This window comes from Suillus subalutaceus (assembly GCF_016647625.1).
Source record: "Suillus subalutaceus strain FC151 chromosome Unknown DFJ58scaffold_62, whole genome shotgun sequence".
NCBI lineage: Eukaryota > Fungi > Basidiomycota > Agaricomycetes > Boletales > Suillaceae > Suillus > Suillus subalutaceus.
In genome coordinates this window covers 35,626-50,886 of record NW_024540311.1, presented here as the reverse complement: position 1 = coordinate 50,886, position 15,261 = coordinate 35,626, and the positions used below count along the sequence as shown (strand labels likewise).

At 45.1% G+C, this 15,261-nt stretch overlaps 5 protein-coding genes across 5 annotated transcripts; 1 reads left to right on the top strand and 4 right to left on the bottom strand.

The window, feature by feature from the left end:
- Positions 1-1,959: 1,959 nt before the first annotated feature.
- Positions 1,960-2,417, bottom strand: DFJ58DRAFT_728651 (uncharacterized protein; the record flags this gene model as incomplete). The annotated part of the gene is made up of 2 exons (XM_041385622.1): positions 1,960-2,051; positions 2,105-2,417. The coding sequence occupies 2 exons, from the start codon at positions 2,415-2,417 to the stop codon at positions 1,960-1,962; spliced, it is 405 nt and encodes a 134-aa protein (XP_041243244.1).
- Positions 2,418-5,407: 2,990 nt separating this feature from the next.
- On the top strand, positions 5,408-6,071 carry DFJ58DRAFT_841968 (uncharacterized protein; the record flags this gene model as incomplete). Its single annotated transcript, XM_041392778.1, has 2 exons — positions 5,408-5,609; positions 5,656-6,071. 2 exons carry the CDS (start codon positions 5,408-5,410, stop codon positions 6,069-6,071), a joined length of 618 nt encoding a protein of 205 aa, XP_041243243.1.
- Positions 6,072-7,678: 1,607 nt separating this feature from the next.
- On the bottom strand, positions 7,679-9,857 carry DFJ58DRAFT_728649 (uncharacterized protein; the record flags this gene model as incomplete). The annotated part of the gene is made up of 8 exons (XM_041385621.1): positions 7,679-7,735; positions 7,791-7,862; positions 7,925-8,269; positions 8,321-8,500; positions 8,553-8,961; positions 9,012-9,604; positions 9,656-9,694; positions 9,750-9,857. 8 exons carry the CDS (start codon positions 9,855-9,857, stop codon positions 7,679-7,681), a joined length of 1,803 nt encoding a protein of 600 aa, XP_041243242.1.
- A 2,898-nt stretch (positions 9,858-12,755) lies between these two features.
- Positions 12,756-13,655, bottom strand: DFJ58DRAFT_661388 (uncharacterized protein; the record flags this gene model as incomplete). Its single annotated transcript, XM_041382213.1, has 4 exons — positions 12,756-13,086; positions 13,145-13,159; positions 13,212-13,285; positions 13,335-13,655. Coding segments are annotated over 4 exons (741 nt in total), but the record flags the coding sequence as incomplete, so codon positions are not given.
- A 476-nt stretch (positions 13,656-14,131) lies between these two features.
- On the bottom strand, positions 14,132-14,873 carry DFJ58DRAFT_661343 (uncharacterized protein; the record flags this gene model as incomplete). The annotated part of the gene is made up of 2 exons (XM_041382207.1): positions 14,132-14,771; positions 14,827-14,873. The coding sequence occupies 2 exons, from the start codon at positions 14,871-14,873 to the stop codon at positions 14,132-14,134; spliced, it is 687 nt and encodes a 228-aa protein (XP_041243240.1).
- Positions 14,874-15,261: the final 388 nt, after the last annotated feature.

The window sequence follows — 15,261 nt, the reverse complement described above, 5'->3', positions numbered from 1 at the left end:
TATGGAAGATATGACAGTCATGGTTATTAAGAAAGCTTATATTATGCCTAGCAAGTTAAGACTATTGAGTTAAGACAATCATATCCTTAGTCTAGTAAGCACTGTCAAAGCTTGTGACCTTCTGGTAACCGTGTGGCAAAATCATATTTTGCTGATGTATATATCTTGTGATTGTAACTTTCTTGCACCAGTGCACAGTGATTGCCTTGAATTCGAGTTTTTTGTATTTAGAGATACATACCACTGACAGATACTGTTTCAGGGACTGGAACAGTACATTGGAAGCCAATCTATCATATTATACATAGGTGTGATCATAGCAAACCTGATGCAGTCCCTGATGATGTGTTTTTATGTTTCTCCTGATGTTTTAGAATTTTTCCCACACAAGGCTGACAACAAAAACATTGAACCTGCGAAGCTCAGACACACCCAATAAATTGTATTTTGCTCATATCTCCCTCAAATCATGTCTGTTTGAGGCAAAAATATGATCCCCAACATCCCTTCAATAGTATATGCAATATATAAGGATACTAGGACAACAGGATTTATTCCTGTTGTGCTATGTGCTTACCCTTGGTGCAAGGGCCTGACATCAAAAATCACCCTGATATGTAATATTTTGCTCATATCTCACTCAAGTCTTATCCGTGTGAGACGATCTGAATTGTGACAGGCCCCTGAGATCAAGTTCTATCTGCTTGTGAATGCCTGAATGCATTGAGGCTAGACATTGCAAACATGGAAAGCATTGACCTTACAATGCTGAAATACACACAGTATATGGGATTTTGCTCATATCTCACTCAACTCTTATCCATTTGGGATGGGCTAAATTCTGCCAGACCCGTGAGATCTAGGGCTATCTGCATGTCAATGCCTGAAGGCATCGAGGCTTGATATCAATAACATCAAAAGCATCAAACTTCTGATGGTGAAAATTCACTTGGTATATAGTATTTTGCTCATATCTCACTCAAATCACATCCGTTTAAGATGATCTAAATTCTGATGGGCCCCTGAGAGCGTGGGCTATCTGGATTGTTAATACCCGAAGGCCTCGGGGCACTCGGCACTCGAACTCGGCACGCGGAACTCGGCACTTGGCACTCGGAACTCGGAACTCAAAACTCAGCACTCAGCACTCGGTAGTCCAGTATATACATAGTATGGTGCAAATATCTCACTCAAATTATATCTGTTTGAGACAATGTGAATTCTGCCACACCCCTGAGATTGAGGGCTATCTACATGTTCATGCCTGAAAGCATCAAGACCCGACATCAATAACATCGAAAGCATCGAACTTCTGATGCCAACATTCACCCGGCATATAGTATTCTGTTCATATCTCACTCAAATCACATCCATTTGAGATGATCTCAATTCTGACGGGTCCCTGAGAGCGAGGGCTATCTGGGTGTTAATACCCGAAAAGCATCAGGGGCACTCGGAACTCGGAACTCGGAACTCGGAACTCGGAACTCGGAACTCGGAACTCAGGAACTCAGGAACTGGACCCAACTCAGGCACTAGGCCTCAGCACTTGGGACTCGGCCCTCCGCACTTGCGGACACATTACTTAAATCACATCTGTTTGAGGATGATCTAAATTCTTGATGGGGCCCTGGAGGCATGGGCTAATTCCTGCGGTGTTTTAATGCCGCTGAAAGCCTCAGGGCACTCTGCCCACTTGCACTCGGCACTTGGTACTCAGCACTCAGTAGTCAATATATTGTATTTTTGCATATATCTCACTCAAATATATTCCATTTCAGACCATCTGAATTCTCCCCACACCACCTGAGATTAGAGGGCTATCTTCATTGTCAATGCCTGAAAGGCATCGAACTTCTGATGCCAAAATTCACCGGTATATAGTATTTTGCTCATATCTCACTCAAATCACATCCGTTTGAGATGATCTAAATTCTGATGGGCCCCTGAGAGCGAGGGCTACTGGGTGTAATACCCGAAAGCATCGGGGCACTTGGCACTCGGAAATCGGAACCTCGGAGACTCGAGAACTTGGAACTCGACACTTAGTGCTCAGCACTTGGTAGTCAGTATATTTTATTTTGCACCTTTCCCAAGTACATACCCTTAATTTCAGAATGAAGTCCAGATGAAATCCAATGAAGTCCGAAGGACTTCCGGAGACTGGCTACTCTGATGGAGTGCTGGAGGACTTCTGGATGAGCACAGGAACCTTCCGGAGGAGTATAGAAACTTCTAGAGAAGTACAGGAAACTCTGGAGGAGTTTCACCTGCTGCATAGGGTCCGAAGATAAGACTTCTGAAGGTAAGCTTCCTAGATGGAAGCACATGGAGGAGAGACTGCAAGGGACAGAGTCCAAAGCAGGATCAGATAGGAGGAGTGGTCCAGAGGACAGGATGTCTGAAGGTTGCGCCATCTGAATGTTCAGATGTCCAAAGGGTAAGATGTCCAAGGTTATGATGTCTGAAGGTCATGATGTCCAAGGTTACAATGTCCGAAGGTTTTGATATCCGAAGGGTAAGATGTCCGGAGATCCAAAGGTCCGGAGATCCAAAGGTCTGGAGGTCAGCAGGAGTGGACAGGATTATAGGACAGGAGAATAAAGACTACCATGGACAAGGTCTGGAGTAGAAGCAAACAGAGGTAGGCTACACTTAGGTGGAGTCGGAGATAACAGGAAGTAGACATAAGTCTTGGAAAGACAGGAAGTGCCAGAAAGGCAAAGGTCCAGCTTAAGGAATCAATCCTTAAGCTTAGATAGAGATGGAAGGACAAATCCAAAGGTTTGGAAGTCCAGCCTAAGGAATCCTTCAGGTTGGACTCAGATCTCAGTACACTTCACTTGATTTTTGATATCCGGGACTCCATAGTCGGAACTTGAGTCTTGAATCTCGGGTGTCGGGTGTCGTTGTCGGTTGTCGGTTGTCGGTTGTCGGGTGTCGGGTGTTGGGTGTTGGGTGTTGGTGTTGGGTGTTGGGTGTTGGGTGTTGGGGTGTTGGGTGTTGGGTCTCGATGGTCAGGACTCAATATTTGGGACTCGTTGGTCGGGACTTGATACTCGATTGTTGGGATTCAATGGTCGGGCATTGGGTTTCAGGACTCAAATCTCGGGCTTTGGGACTCGGGTTTCAAGACTCGGTAGTCGGGACTCAATGGTCGATTGTCGGGATTTGATAGTCAGGGCTCGGATATTGGTACACTTCACTTGATTTTCGGTAGTTGGAACTTGGCATTTGGCATTTGGTAGGCTTGGATGATGTTGGCTTTCAAAGATCTATTATCATATATTGCTCAATGAAATACCAGACGATCGGAAGTGTGCTGGACATCACATATTCATTTGTCGAGACCCGGGTCTCGGAACTCGGTACACTTCGCTCGAGTTTCCACTTCACCCCTTTGCAAGGCTCCATGCCATACTACATCATTAGATGACTTTGAATTATTACCTCATGATATACAACTAGCTGAGCTCCATCATGTCTACAATTATCATTCTCCTGGGCCCACCGTTTATATTATATACCCCTACGTCGGCCTACCCGTCTATGCAATATATGTCTACCATTGGCCCACCCGTATATAATAAATCTTTCACACCGCTCCCTTGGCCCACTCGTCTACAAAATAATACCAATACGTCGGCCCACCCGTCTACAAAATAATATTAATTCGTCGGCCCACCCGTCTAATATGATATATATCTGGGCCCACCTGTCTATGTGATAACAAGCACCCTTGATATACCCGGCTATTTGATACATATCTACCTTGGTACACCCATCTACATAATATCCAACTACCTCGGCCGATCCGTCTATTGAAAATTCATGTCCATCGGCCCACCCATCTACTTTACATATTCCCCACCTGGGCCAACCCGTCTCCATCGGGAATAATAACACTCCCGGCCCATCCGTCACAGTCGAGGATATATCTACCTTCGGCCCATGGTCCGCTGGCCCGTATCATACGGGATATTATGCACATCCGTTCACTCGTATAATACGGAGATATGTTACTGCAATATGTGTTTCATCAGCCATATGTTTTCAGCAAGTCTCCATATTAAATTGCTTGCATTGTTGGGGCAGTCTATTAGTATGTGTTCTAGGGACTTGGTGTCTGCATTACAATGTGTGCATTTTGCTCTATGTTCATATGTGGGGATGTTTAGCCAGTAGTCGCCAATTCTGTGAGCACCATGCATTGCTTTGTAAATGAATTGTCTAATTGTTTGTTGTATGTCCTTGTTTCTGCATCCAGTCCAGATGGTGGTGTCATTCTCTATTTGGCCTGTTATGTTTTGGATTACATATCTGGTTAGTTCTAGGTTAATGGCGGTTTTTCTTCTCGTTTCTGAGGTTATTCTGTCTCTTATTCCTTTGTATGCTAACGCCTGCATGATTGCTGATAGTCTCACTCCTTGTAGATTACAACTGTTGGCAATTGTTAGGTTGATGGGGTCTTCTTCCATTTGTTTGCGCCTTCACTTGCGAGGTGGTCTGCTTCTTTGTTTCCAAGGTGACTGCTGTGGCCTTTTCTCCACTGAAATGATGTCTGTGCTGATCTTCTTCATAGGTGGTATGCTGTCGCTTTTAGGTATTTTGCATTTGTTATCCCTATCCATCCTATGTCTTCCCAGTTTGATAGGTGTTTGGTTAGGCCTTCTATGGCATATTTTGAGTCGGATATAAATGCAATGGGTATGTATGGTTCTGTTCTTTGTAGTGCGATAAGTATGGCTGATATTTCTGCTATTTAGTTTGAGTGGTTTTCTCCAGGTATCCTTATCACAAGGTTGTCTGGGTGGTTCTCTGCTATCCATATTCCACTACCACATTGTGCATTGTTTTTTCCATTGTTAATGCAGGAGCCATCAATGAAGATTATTATTTTTTCTTGTAGAAGGTTTAAACCTATTGTTGGTGCTTGTAGCCGGTGGGCTGGTGTAAGTGATGTGTGTTTTGGGTCAGTAAATATTCTAAAGCCATCATTTACGTTGGATCTGATTATTATTGTTGGGTCAAATAGAATTTCTCCTTGTCTTTGTTCATGGGCTTGGGAGTTCTTTTCTTTTTTATGGGGGACCGTATTGGACAAAAATCACACTCTTGGTTTTGTAATTTCGTTTCTGACTAAGGACTCGGTAGTAGTGAATCATGGTGAATCACCATTTGGGACGTCAAAGAGAGAGTTGGAGTCTAATTCTAGTTTGACCTTCCAAATTCAATCTTAACGCTGATTTCTGAATTTTGCTTTTGAAAATGCTGCTTCCTCTTTAGTTTTGTATCTCAGGCTTGTCTCACGCTGCAAAAATGTGCATTTGAACTTGATGTCTGATAGTTGAATCTCTGCATACACCTGTCAAACAAGCGCTATACTCACCAGAGACCCTGCATCTTGATGTCAACACTCCCACATGCCTCAAACTCTGAGACTGCTCTGAATAACCAGCATTCAATGGGATCCATCTTTTCTATCAAGGCTGCACCTCTGGTGACTGCTGGATCCCTCGGAGAAGCCATGTGGATAGCGTCTTTGCGGGCAATGATACAGAGCCCTTCCTATGATACCGAAAACACTCAGGACTGTGGATCTGTGGTACGTCTGTGAAATTTCCATGTGCTAGCTATAACACTTGTACTGATTAGTCTCGCAATACAAGGATCCCTTCAGATACCTTAGCGCCATGTTCCCAACTGAACGCCATGAAGTTCGACTGCTATCCAAGCCTGGATTTGGCTCTGCGTATACTGCATACACTTGTTATCTTACAGTGCAGAAAGTCTGTGATGCACTTGGCCTTGATATGCAAAGTCAAATAGTGGTCACATCAGCAGGCGTAACACGCAAGGATGTTATTCATTGGACTGGGGCACAAGAAGGAACATTTGCGAATCATAGGAAGGACATTAGAAGGTCAGAGGAACTGCGTCTGAGGTTTGGAAGAGCAATTTCTCTTACTGCGAGAAAGAAATCTCTGAAGCTGTTGCTCAATAACTTTGTCATTTCTCCCACTGTGCATCTAGCTAAACCCATTGGTGAAAGAGCTCCGGAACTTCAGTAGACGCATGTACAATTACAGCTTGCCATGAGCTTAGTAGATCAATAGATCTGATGTAGCACATTTTTACATGGCAAATTAGCATGTCAACTACATAGATACTTAGCAGCAGCAAGCCGCCAGTCCCATTAAGCTCGTTACTGTTTTTTATCTCAGAATTTGCCGAGCTGCAGGAGCTCGAGAATGATTAATGAGGATGCGAGCAATGATGATGCAAGTCACATGGAGACAACAGATACCCAAGAGATGATTGTCAACCGAGCGAGGGTTGATGTGAGCTGCCATAAAGGTGATGTAGTAGGATACATGATGCTGCAATTGTGAATGTGAAGTGACAGACAACAAGTGTAACAGCGTGCAATAGCTATACTGAGATATCAATAGCATCATGATCAAGTTGTGTTAAAGTACACAGGTCCTTTAGATGAGAGAGGGCATAAGTTCAAATGAGCCCATAGATCAAATGGAGTGACTTGGTTGTCATCGTCAGGAATTTCTCCAGTCAGCGCTGCCATGAGAGCACTTGTAACCGGTGTGGGTAACACAACAAAGGTGAACGCAAGTCAGATGACAAGCAAACACTCTCTATGTTGGGTCTTGATATGCCATGCGATATGTTCGACCCTTAAGGGAAGCAAAGAAAGCAAGGATCCACGAAATGATGCTGATCAACCCTGATCAAAGGCGACAAAAGGGCGATGTAAGCGCGAGAAATGCGCTCAAGGCGTGCGCGGGAAAGTGAAACACGAAAAATGCGCGAAGTGCGGGAAGGCGAAAGTGTGAAAGGGCAAAAATGCGCGGAGGACAGGGATGGTAGTGCGAGCAGCGCACAAGTGTAGAGAGACGATAATATGGTGAAAAGTGCGGATATAGATGGATATTGATACTGCCACTAGCTTTAGACTGATGCTAGGGCCTTAAGACGACGACGGACGCATGCATTGCATGGAACTAACTGCCAAGTACATGGTGGTAGAAAGATGTGGTAGGTAGCTGTGGTAGGAAGCTGTGGTGTCCAACGAACATGAAAGTATGTAAGTTCTACCTAAGTGCTCTCCCAGGGCTCGGAGCCGAATAGGGAGCGCTCTTAGTAGATAAATGAGGTAAAACAATGTAAAGTAAGGGTGCATAACGAAATACAAAGTGTAATAGGCTAAATATGGTCTGATAATGAAAAGGGACACACCTAGGAACTGGTTGGACGATGGATGGATGCTCCTGGATGATGCGCGATGGAGTGCGCTTAAGCGTGCGTGCGGGAACGCGAAACGCGAAAGCATGAGAAAGTGTTGCGCCTATGGTGCGCTTTGCAGGAGAGCTGTGCATTGTATGCGCAAATGACTGGAGACATAGCAGAAGTTGCGTATGGAGTAGGGCGACAAGTGCGAGAGAAACGCGCTAAGCGCGCGCGGGAATGCTGCGCGTTGTGTGGGAAAGTAGCGCGCCTATGGCGCGTTTCGCGGGAAAGCTGCGCGTTATGTGTAAAACAACTAGAGACATGATAGAAGTCGAATATAGCTGATGGTGCAAGTTGTGCCTTGAAGGCCAATTGTCATGAGTTGTGAAAAGGTGCGAAATGTGCCCATATGTGCCTGCAGAAACGCGAGTCTCTACACCGGTACAAAAACTTGATAAGTACAGGTTTGAAACTGAATGGGAAGAAGAGGCTAGATTATGATCATCAGTCCAATTTTACTATGACAACAGGATTAGACAACGAACCTCCCAGTTATCATCAGCACCAGCAGGCTTGACATGCGCATGTTGCGCCGGCAGGTTCTTCACAAAACGGCACTAGTAGGAGTGCGATGGTTAATATCAATCTGATGATCATACATGGGTCAGAAGGGACGTACAATGATTTTCTGCATGGGGTCAGTGGGAAGACAGCAATTCCCAGATACAGAGAGTAACATTTGCATGGCCCTGAAGGTCGTGCTATTTTCCTGGCTGTTCCTCTCAGACTCTGAAACATATTCTGAAATCAAAGGATGATTAGGATATCCCTTGCCTCGCAGGTAACGAGTAAGATGCAGGATGAAGGCATTCTCAGTATCTGAGTCAACGACATCAACTTCAGTACCATCAGACTGTCTGACAAGTGCAACCTCAAATTCCAGTCGCTCTATGACTTGGCTGGGCGAGGCAATGCACTGATCATATATTAGGCACAACAAATCCTTTGCGGAAGGTTTCAAGGTCTATTATTTTGACGTGTCAGCTCTATGTGATCCCAATGGTCGACTACTCACATCACAAAATGATAACACATTGTTGCTGAAGGAGGCGTCAAATCCTTGACAAAAGTAGAACACCTCCTTCAACATGTCCAGTGCGGCTCTGGGAGGGCAACCAAGGAGCACATTGGCATAGACTTGTCCAACAAGTTCCATGTGTTGCTCAACTGACATGTTAGCAGGCAGCTGTGTTGGCTGTCATAGTACTGTTAGCTGCTAATGATAAATAAGTCAAAGCAACACATACTTGAATATTAGAGTAAGTCGCAAGGAGGGGAGAAAGAGGACCAGTAAGAGAGCAGTACAGAGGCTGTGCTGGATCAAGAGGTAGGGCAACAAGGGACGCAGCAGTATCTGGAGCAAGTTTCTGAACAAAGGCAGGATCAACAAGGGCGTCAAAACCCCAGATGGCATAACATAATAAAAAAGGAGAGCATGGCATGGGAGGCAGATGAAGACGGAAGATATGAAGAGCACATAATGTTCCGTGTGTTTTGAAACGATTGAGCCTTCCACTGTTGGAGGCAAAGGGAATGATTGAAGGGCATCTGAATCCTTCGTTGTTGGTGACCTGCCACATATAACAGTCGTCGAGAACAATTTTGACTGCCCTAGAAATTACCGCACATTCTGCACCAACACCAATTCCTTCCCCACTGGTAGCACTAGTAAGCATAGAAGGCAATATGAGAAATTTGACACGTACACTTTGAATGTGCAATCAGCCATGAAGAGGCTCGACAAGTTCATGTCTGAGCCATCGTTCCCAGTTGTAAATCCTATCAGTGTACCTTCAAACTCCTCTCTGGACAAATCGACCACAGTGCGGCTATGCTGGGCTTCAATAAAAGCGATCAATGCCAGGGCACCTAGCTCGATGTTCGGTGCCCTGACTCTCCATGGAATGATGGTGGGAGTCTCTCTGGGTCCATGCGCTTGTACATAATCTGCCCACTCCATAATCAAGGTGAATACAGGAGTATCATTGCTGGTGAGGTCAATGGTGACAACCAAAGCATGAGTGCTGGGAGGTGGTGCACTATTTGGCAGACTGATGCGCCGCTGAGTTAGTGACCAAGTCACATGTGTTGATGACTCTTCTGATAATGATGGGCACATAGTAGATGGTGCATGCATAGTAAATGGCGAAGCATGAGATGATGCTTCATGACGAACTGATGTAGGTCTGGAGCCAAATGTGCAGGTTACATTGCGGTGCCGAGTTTGGACAGTCGATGGAGCTGAAGAGGATGATGGAGCTGAAGAGGACGATGGAGCTGAAGAGGATGATGGCATGCCCTGCTTGTGATGATCAGACTAGAATAAAAACTAAAGGAGCGAGCCGCTCACATTTTGATGTGCAATCTGCTCTGAGATACTCATAGACAGCTAGAATATAATCTAGTGAGCATGAAAAACCATATTGAGGACAAAAAAGACATACACTATCATCATCAGAGTCTGAGAGATCATCAGACTGTGATGGACAAGAAAATAAACATTTCGGATCTCGTGATGGCTCAGGAATGGCCTCAGTGAAAAAAGTATCCATCACCCGTGCAGCAAAACAGAGGGTGGACAGTAGTATCAGCTGCTGATACAAGAGTCCCTCTCAATGTTCCAAACCTTGGCACTAAAATCTAAACAAGTCAGAATGAGCACTCGCCAAAGAGTGAGTTAGTCATACCTATGAAAGGAGCGGTACATCATCAATTGGATTCCTCATTGTTATTGCAATTTTTCACATCAATGCTGAGAGTGCATTGCCTGTGATATCCCTCGAGGTAAACAAGGCCATCTTCAAAAGCTGGGAATTTTGGTCAGCACTAAGCTTCCCGAGCTCAAGGATGACCCAATTAAGTTTCTTGTATTCGAGATGTCCACCACTGGGCTGGTAGTCCCCATAAAGCGATGAAGGAAAGCAGATATTGTGACTCAAGAAGTGGGTGTTGATTTGCGAGTCAAGTTGGTTGAGAATCACAGAATCTCCAATGGTTGTCGTGGTTTCAATGATGAGGTGGTGAGAATCTAGACACCGATAAAGATCAGGAAGCTTTTGTCGACTGAGTTTGAGGCTAGATGGTAGAGGTTCTTCAGATTCTATCATAAGAGGCCTCATGTGCAGATCTGGAATGAGAGTCATAAGCCAAGGGAATGAATTGGCGAGGGAAACATGATACTCACTGGGTACAGTATCAATACAACCTTGAAGGTGATACTATCACATGCATTGTTTTGAGAACACCGGTTTGATTGCAGGAAAGGCCCTGAAGGCCGGTGACGAGAAGCAGTATTGCCCAAATGGCGGGTGTTTGCACCAGTGGTTGTGGTGGCTACAAAAGGGCCACCATTCAATGTAACCCCCATGCGATGGGGTGCATGACCACGGTATGATGCCACTCGGCGGTCATTTGTTGATCCTGCTATGAGAGTGGGTGATGGAGCCCAAGCTTCAACAGGAACTTGATCTGCGGTGCTCCCAGCAGAGTGATGAGCAGTGCTGACCACACAACTTCTATCATATGACATTGTTGAATTGGTATGAGTCGAACAGTAGAAAGACGAACTGAGTGCTGGGTGGTACTCACAAATTGGCATGTGCAAGCCACCCTTTACCACACACGCAAATGCTATGCACGCTGATTGGGGCTTGATTCTATGCATGGAACGTGAGGAAATCTTCTCAGGAATCAAGGAAATTTGACAAAACTCACATTGGTCTGAAATAGCAAACAGTTAGACGTAGTACAGCCCCCTTTGGGGGGAAGATTGGCGGGTGGTGGTACAAGAGGACCTTCACTTGTATTATGGTCAAAATATGGATGGGAACAGTAACATAGAGGATTCATTGCATTCTGCGACAAAACAGTGGTTAGCGTGCAGTTAGTTTTAGACTTGAGAAGACCTACCTGGAAATCTTGAGCTGTAAATTTAGCACAACAAGAGTCATCTACATTTGTGCATGATCAGCATGAAAAACGAGGTGGAAAAGAGGCCATTATCGGTGTAAAGTGAATGCTGGTAGTGGAAGAGGGATGCAAAAAAAAAAACGACCATGTCTCTAGAATCATGATATACATATATCACAGGAAGGGCATCATCTATAGCAGGTCGCATGTCAATCTTACATGCCATATATGGACCAACCGCATGGACACTTTTTTCAGTGCCACAATGATACCGGTGTCTCACTGACTTTGAGCAGCAGCGAAGAGGGCAAACGAAATGAGGGCGAAGATACTGAAGATCATTTTTGGTGAGAGAAGCTGAATGGGTGGGTGTGATACTGGGTGGGCAAAGATGGGAGATGGGGAGCCCTTTCACTTTTTTTCCTTACTTTTATGTGTTCTCCGTCACAGTTTAATACTACCAGAAATTCAGAGATGAGAATCTCCAGCCCTGCCAGTGTACCCCCAAATCAAAATTCTTCACTTCTGCTCAGCATTGCGGCATGAAGGCGAAGAACTTCATTCACCACAGCGTCCAGGTAGGGAAGCTTATTCACAAGGTCGTTGTCATATACCATATTCCTGGGTACAGATCCGAAGATCCAGATCTCAGATCCAATCCAGATCCGATGGACATATCCGTCGTCCGTTCCACAGATCCGATCTAATCCTTATTTCATGTCCTGTTCATATAACTCTAACTATTGTTCATCTCCTTTGGCATTCCTGTACACCGGTATACTGGTTATCCTTTACTTCCATTATGCTTACTGATCTGCTACACTTACTGATCCACTTTAGCTTATACTTCATTCCCGGTTATGATACATTATCCATCCGACTTACCAATATGCTGTACACATACTTTGCTTATACTTCGTACATAGCCTCGCACCTTTGCTTATTGATCATTCCGTTAGTTATCCATAGTATATAAACCCTTGTACATGCGCTGTAGTAGATCAGTTCGAATATCATCTTAGATTGCACTCATTCTGCCTGGACTCTAAGTCCCTCCGTTATCCGTCTGGACTTGAGTACGATACTCTTGTCTACTCTGAGACTTAGGATTGATTCCTATAGTCTATATATCCGTCTCTGTCTTCGGACAGTCTTCGCCCGTCAGTTTCTAGTTCGGATCCAATCCAGATTAGCCGTTACTCTATACATTCGATATCCGGAAGCCTTAACAGATCCGTTACGAGACTTATCCATCTCACTAGACGCGATACTCTAGCACTCTGAAATAAGGGGCAAGACTCGGGAAAGGGGCGCAGCGTACGAGCTGAGGCCAAAGCCCTTTGGATCTGATACTACTTGAGTACGGTCTTAACAGTCGTCATATGAGGGGGTCGGTCCAAACTCTAGACACTTGTCGCAAAGCTTTGTCTGCACGTCTAGATTCATGAGTCGTGTACCTTGTCTATAGTATTACTTCTTGTGGAGTCAGTCCCACCCTCTCACCAGATTCCTCCACTTTCACTACACAACAATTTTAGGGTTTAAAATTTGGCAAATGAACAGCAGGACTCACAGAGCAAACCCAAACATGATTTGTCCCCCTGCGCAGCGCCACCAGTCTCTTTTTCCTTGCGTGTCCGCGATAGCATCTCCTGGCATATTTTGCCAACTATCAGGCGAAACTTTAGGGAGAATTGTGTGCGAGGTAATGGCAGCTTCACAATGAAAGGAAAGTTTTGTGCCAATATGACCAAGTTGTTGGAAACATCGACGGATGAACTAAATGCATTCAGGACGTGCCCAACAACGGAGTCATTTCCACCGAGTGCGCTGAAGTCATGGGACAGGACGGCTATGCCCACACTGTCGAGTCTATGTAGCAGGTGCTTGATAAGACATCAGCCTGGTAGAAAGGAATGGATATACGTACGAGATATGATTCATCCTGCACAATGTGTTTGAGTGCGCAGGTACAAAACTTTGGGGAGAAAAATTACCATTGTTGAACATCAATTACTGCGCAGTGAGTACTTTGGTTCGATTCTATCTCACTGTCCCAAGCGATCAATGTCTGTAACACATTTTGAGTGAAGTGCAGGGTGAATCAATTAGTGACTGACCTTGTGAGCAGCATCATGGAAAACAGATGTCAAGCTGCGAATAGCAACTGCGCTAAAGGCAGGACTGAGGGCCTTGCGCTGCCTGATGAATGAGAGAAAATGACATGAATTTAGCTCAGCACAACTCAGAGGTCTTACTTCCAACCTTTTGTGACTTTCACCATCAGCCCACGACAGTACAACCATGGACTGTTCAAAGACACCCGGGACCTTGTACACTGGGTCGTACTCCCTGGCCCAATGTTCGTACAGTTCAGTTGTAGCGGTGGAATCTAACACTGTCTTGGCTAAGCCAAACACCCAGCCTGGGCTCTGAGGTCCTCATATGCATGTTGTTCGTTATTTCCAGTGATAGACTTGCAGGAAATAGAGGGACGCCAGTACCAAAACCGAGATACGTGTCGCTGAGCCTAGCAGGGGTGAGACAAGGCAAATGTCCTTGAAGGCAAGGTAAATGTGCCTGCCGCAGTGCTTGCTTTGCAACAAACCCATGGTGATAGTTGTTAACAAGATCAATCAGTACTTGCTGCTCTCAAACACTAGTTCGAACAGGGCAGCAAAAGGGCGAGTGAGATGGGCCCGAGGTCACATAAATGTGACCACCGACTCAGAACAACAGTATCCTATCCAAGCAGCCAAATAAGTCGGATAATCAAGATGGGTCAGACACGAGGTGCACCTCTTCGCCAGACAAACAATTGGTAATGGGCAGATTGAGATTTGAAACAAAGCTACTGACCACCTCACCACCACTGTTGACTCCAGCATTTTCTCATCGAAAATATGATGCCCAGTTTTCACTGGTGATAGGAGACACTGAACATCTCGACGCAGAAATTAAGCACATCTACCCAAAGTGACCTTCTCCTGTCCATGCTCTGCGATCCACTGTCAGGGTGACCTGCAATATAATCATCCAGATATTGCACTTGCTGATGGCTCAAAGGGCTATATGTTTCAGGAACATGAATATCAGAGAGATACTGAGGTCGATGCGTGAAGAAGGGGTTTTGAGCCTGGTCGTCCAAATCAGTAGTGTTTGCATCGTCATGATGATTTTGAATGTCATTGTCATCATAATCCTCCCAATCAATCCCGTACTCCTGAATGTCGCCAATCTCACTGTCACCTGGAAGCGAAGTCGGATCGTAACCATGGGCACCATTCTGAATCATGCCAGAAAAGAATAAGTCTCGAGGGCTCCACTGCCCTCCACCTGGAATGTGTAAACGGTGATAATTCCAGGCTTCTGCCCACTGAACAGCATCTTCATTTACTGCATCAAGAAATACATGATGCAGTAGCCAGATGTGAGCATCCAGGTTCGGTTTAAGGTCATGATGAACCTCCAGGAGCTGGAAGAACTGCTTCCATTTCCTCCCGAAGCCCTGAGTCATGTCACGCCAGAGACATTCGATGCGAACATTGTGTACACTGCTGAAATTTGAATATCAGTGCGATATACTCATGTACATCTGTAATGAATATTTACCGCCCCCATATGTATGAACCTTGTTCAACACCCCTACGATTTTCCATCCACTCTGCAACTTGCAAATTCTCAATTCCGTGGTCACCTCGTACACGACTGGGCATGCCATGTTCATCTACAATGTCCAGAAATACGCTGAGAACAGTTTCAGCACAGTTATTGTCACTGACACGTATGCCAGTGACAAATCTTGAGAAGCCATCTATGAATGCATGAATCACGAGTCTATAGTGAATCAGAGCTATGTGATGCTTCAGGAAATACTGTAGTTTCACATGAATGTATATATACGTACCATGTTGACCGTCGTGATGGTAGAGTGAATTCAGTCCTGGAACTGAGTAGACTCACCTTTGGATCCTCTGTGCCCCAAACATTGTGGTGGGTGCCCCATGAACTCGTGCATATGACTCTAAAATGCGGCTTCGGGGCACA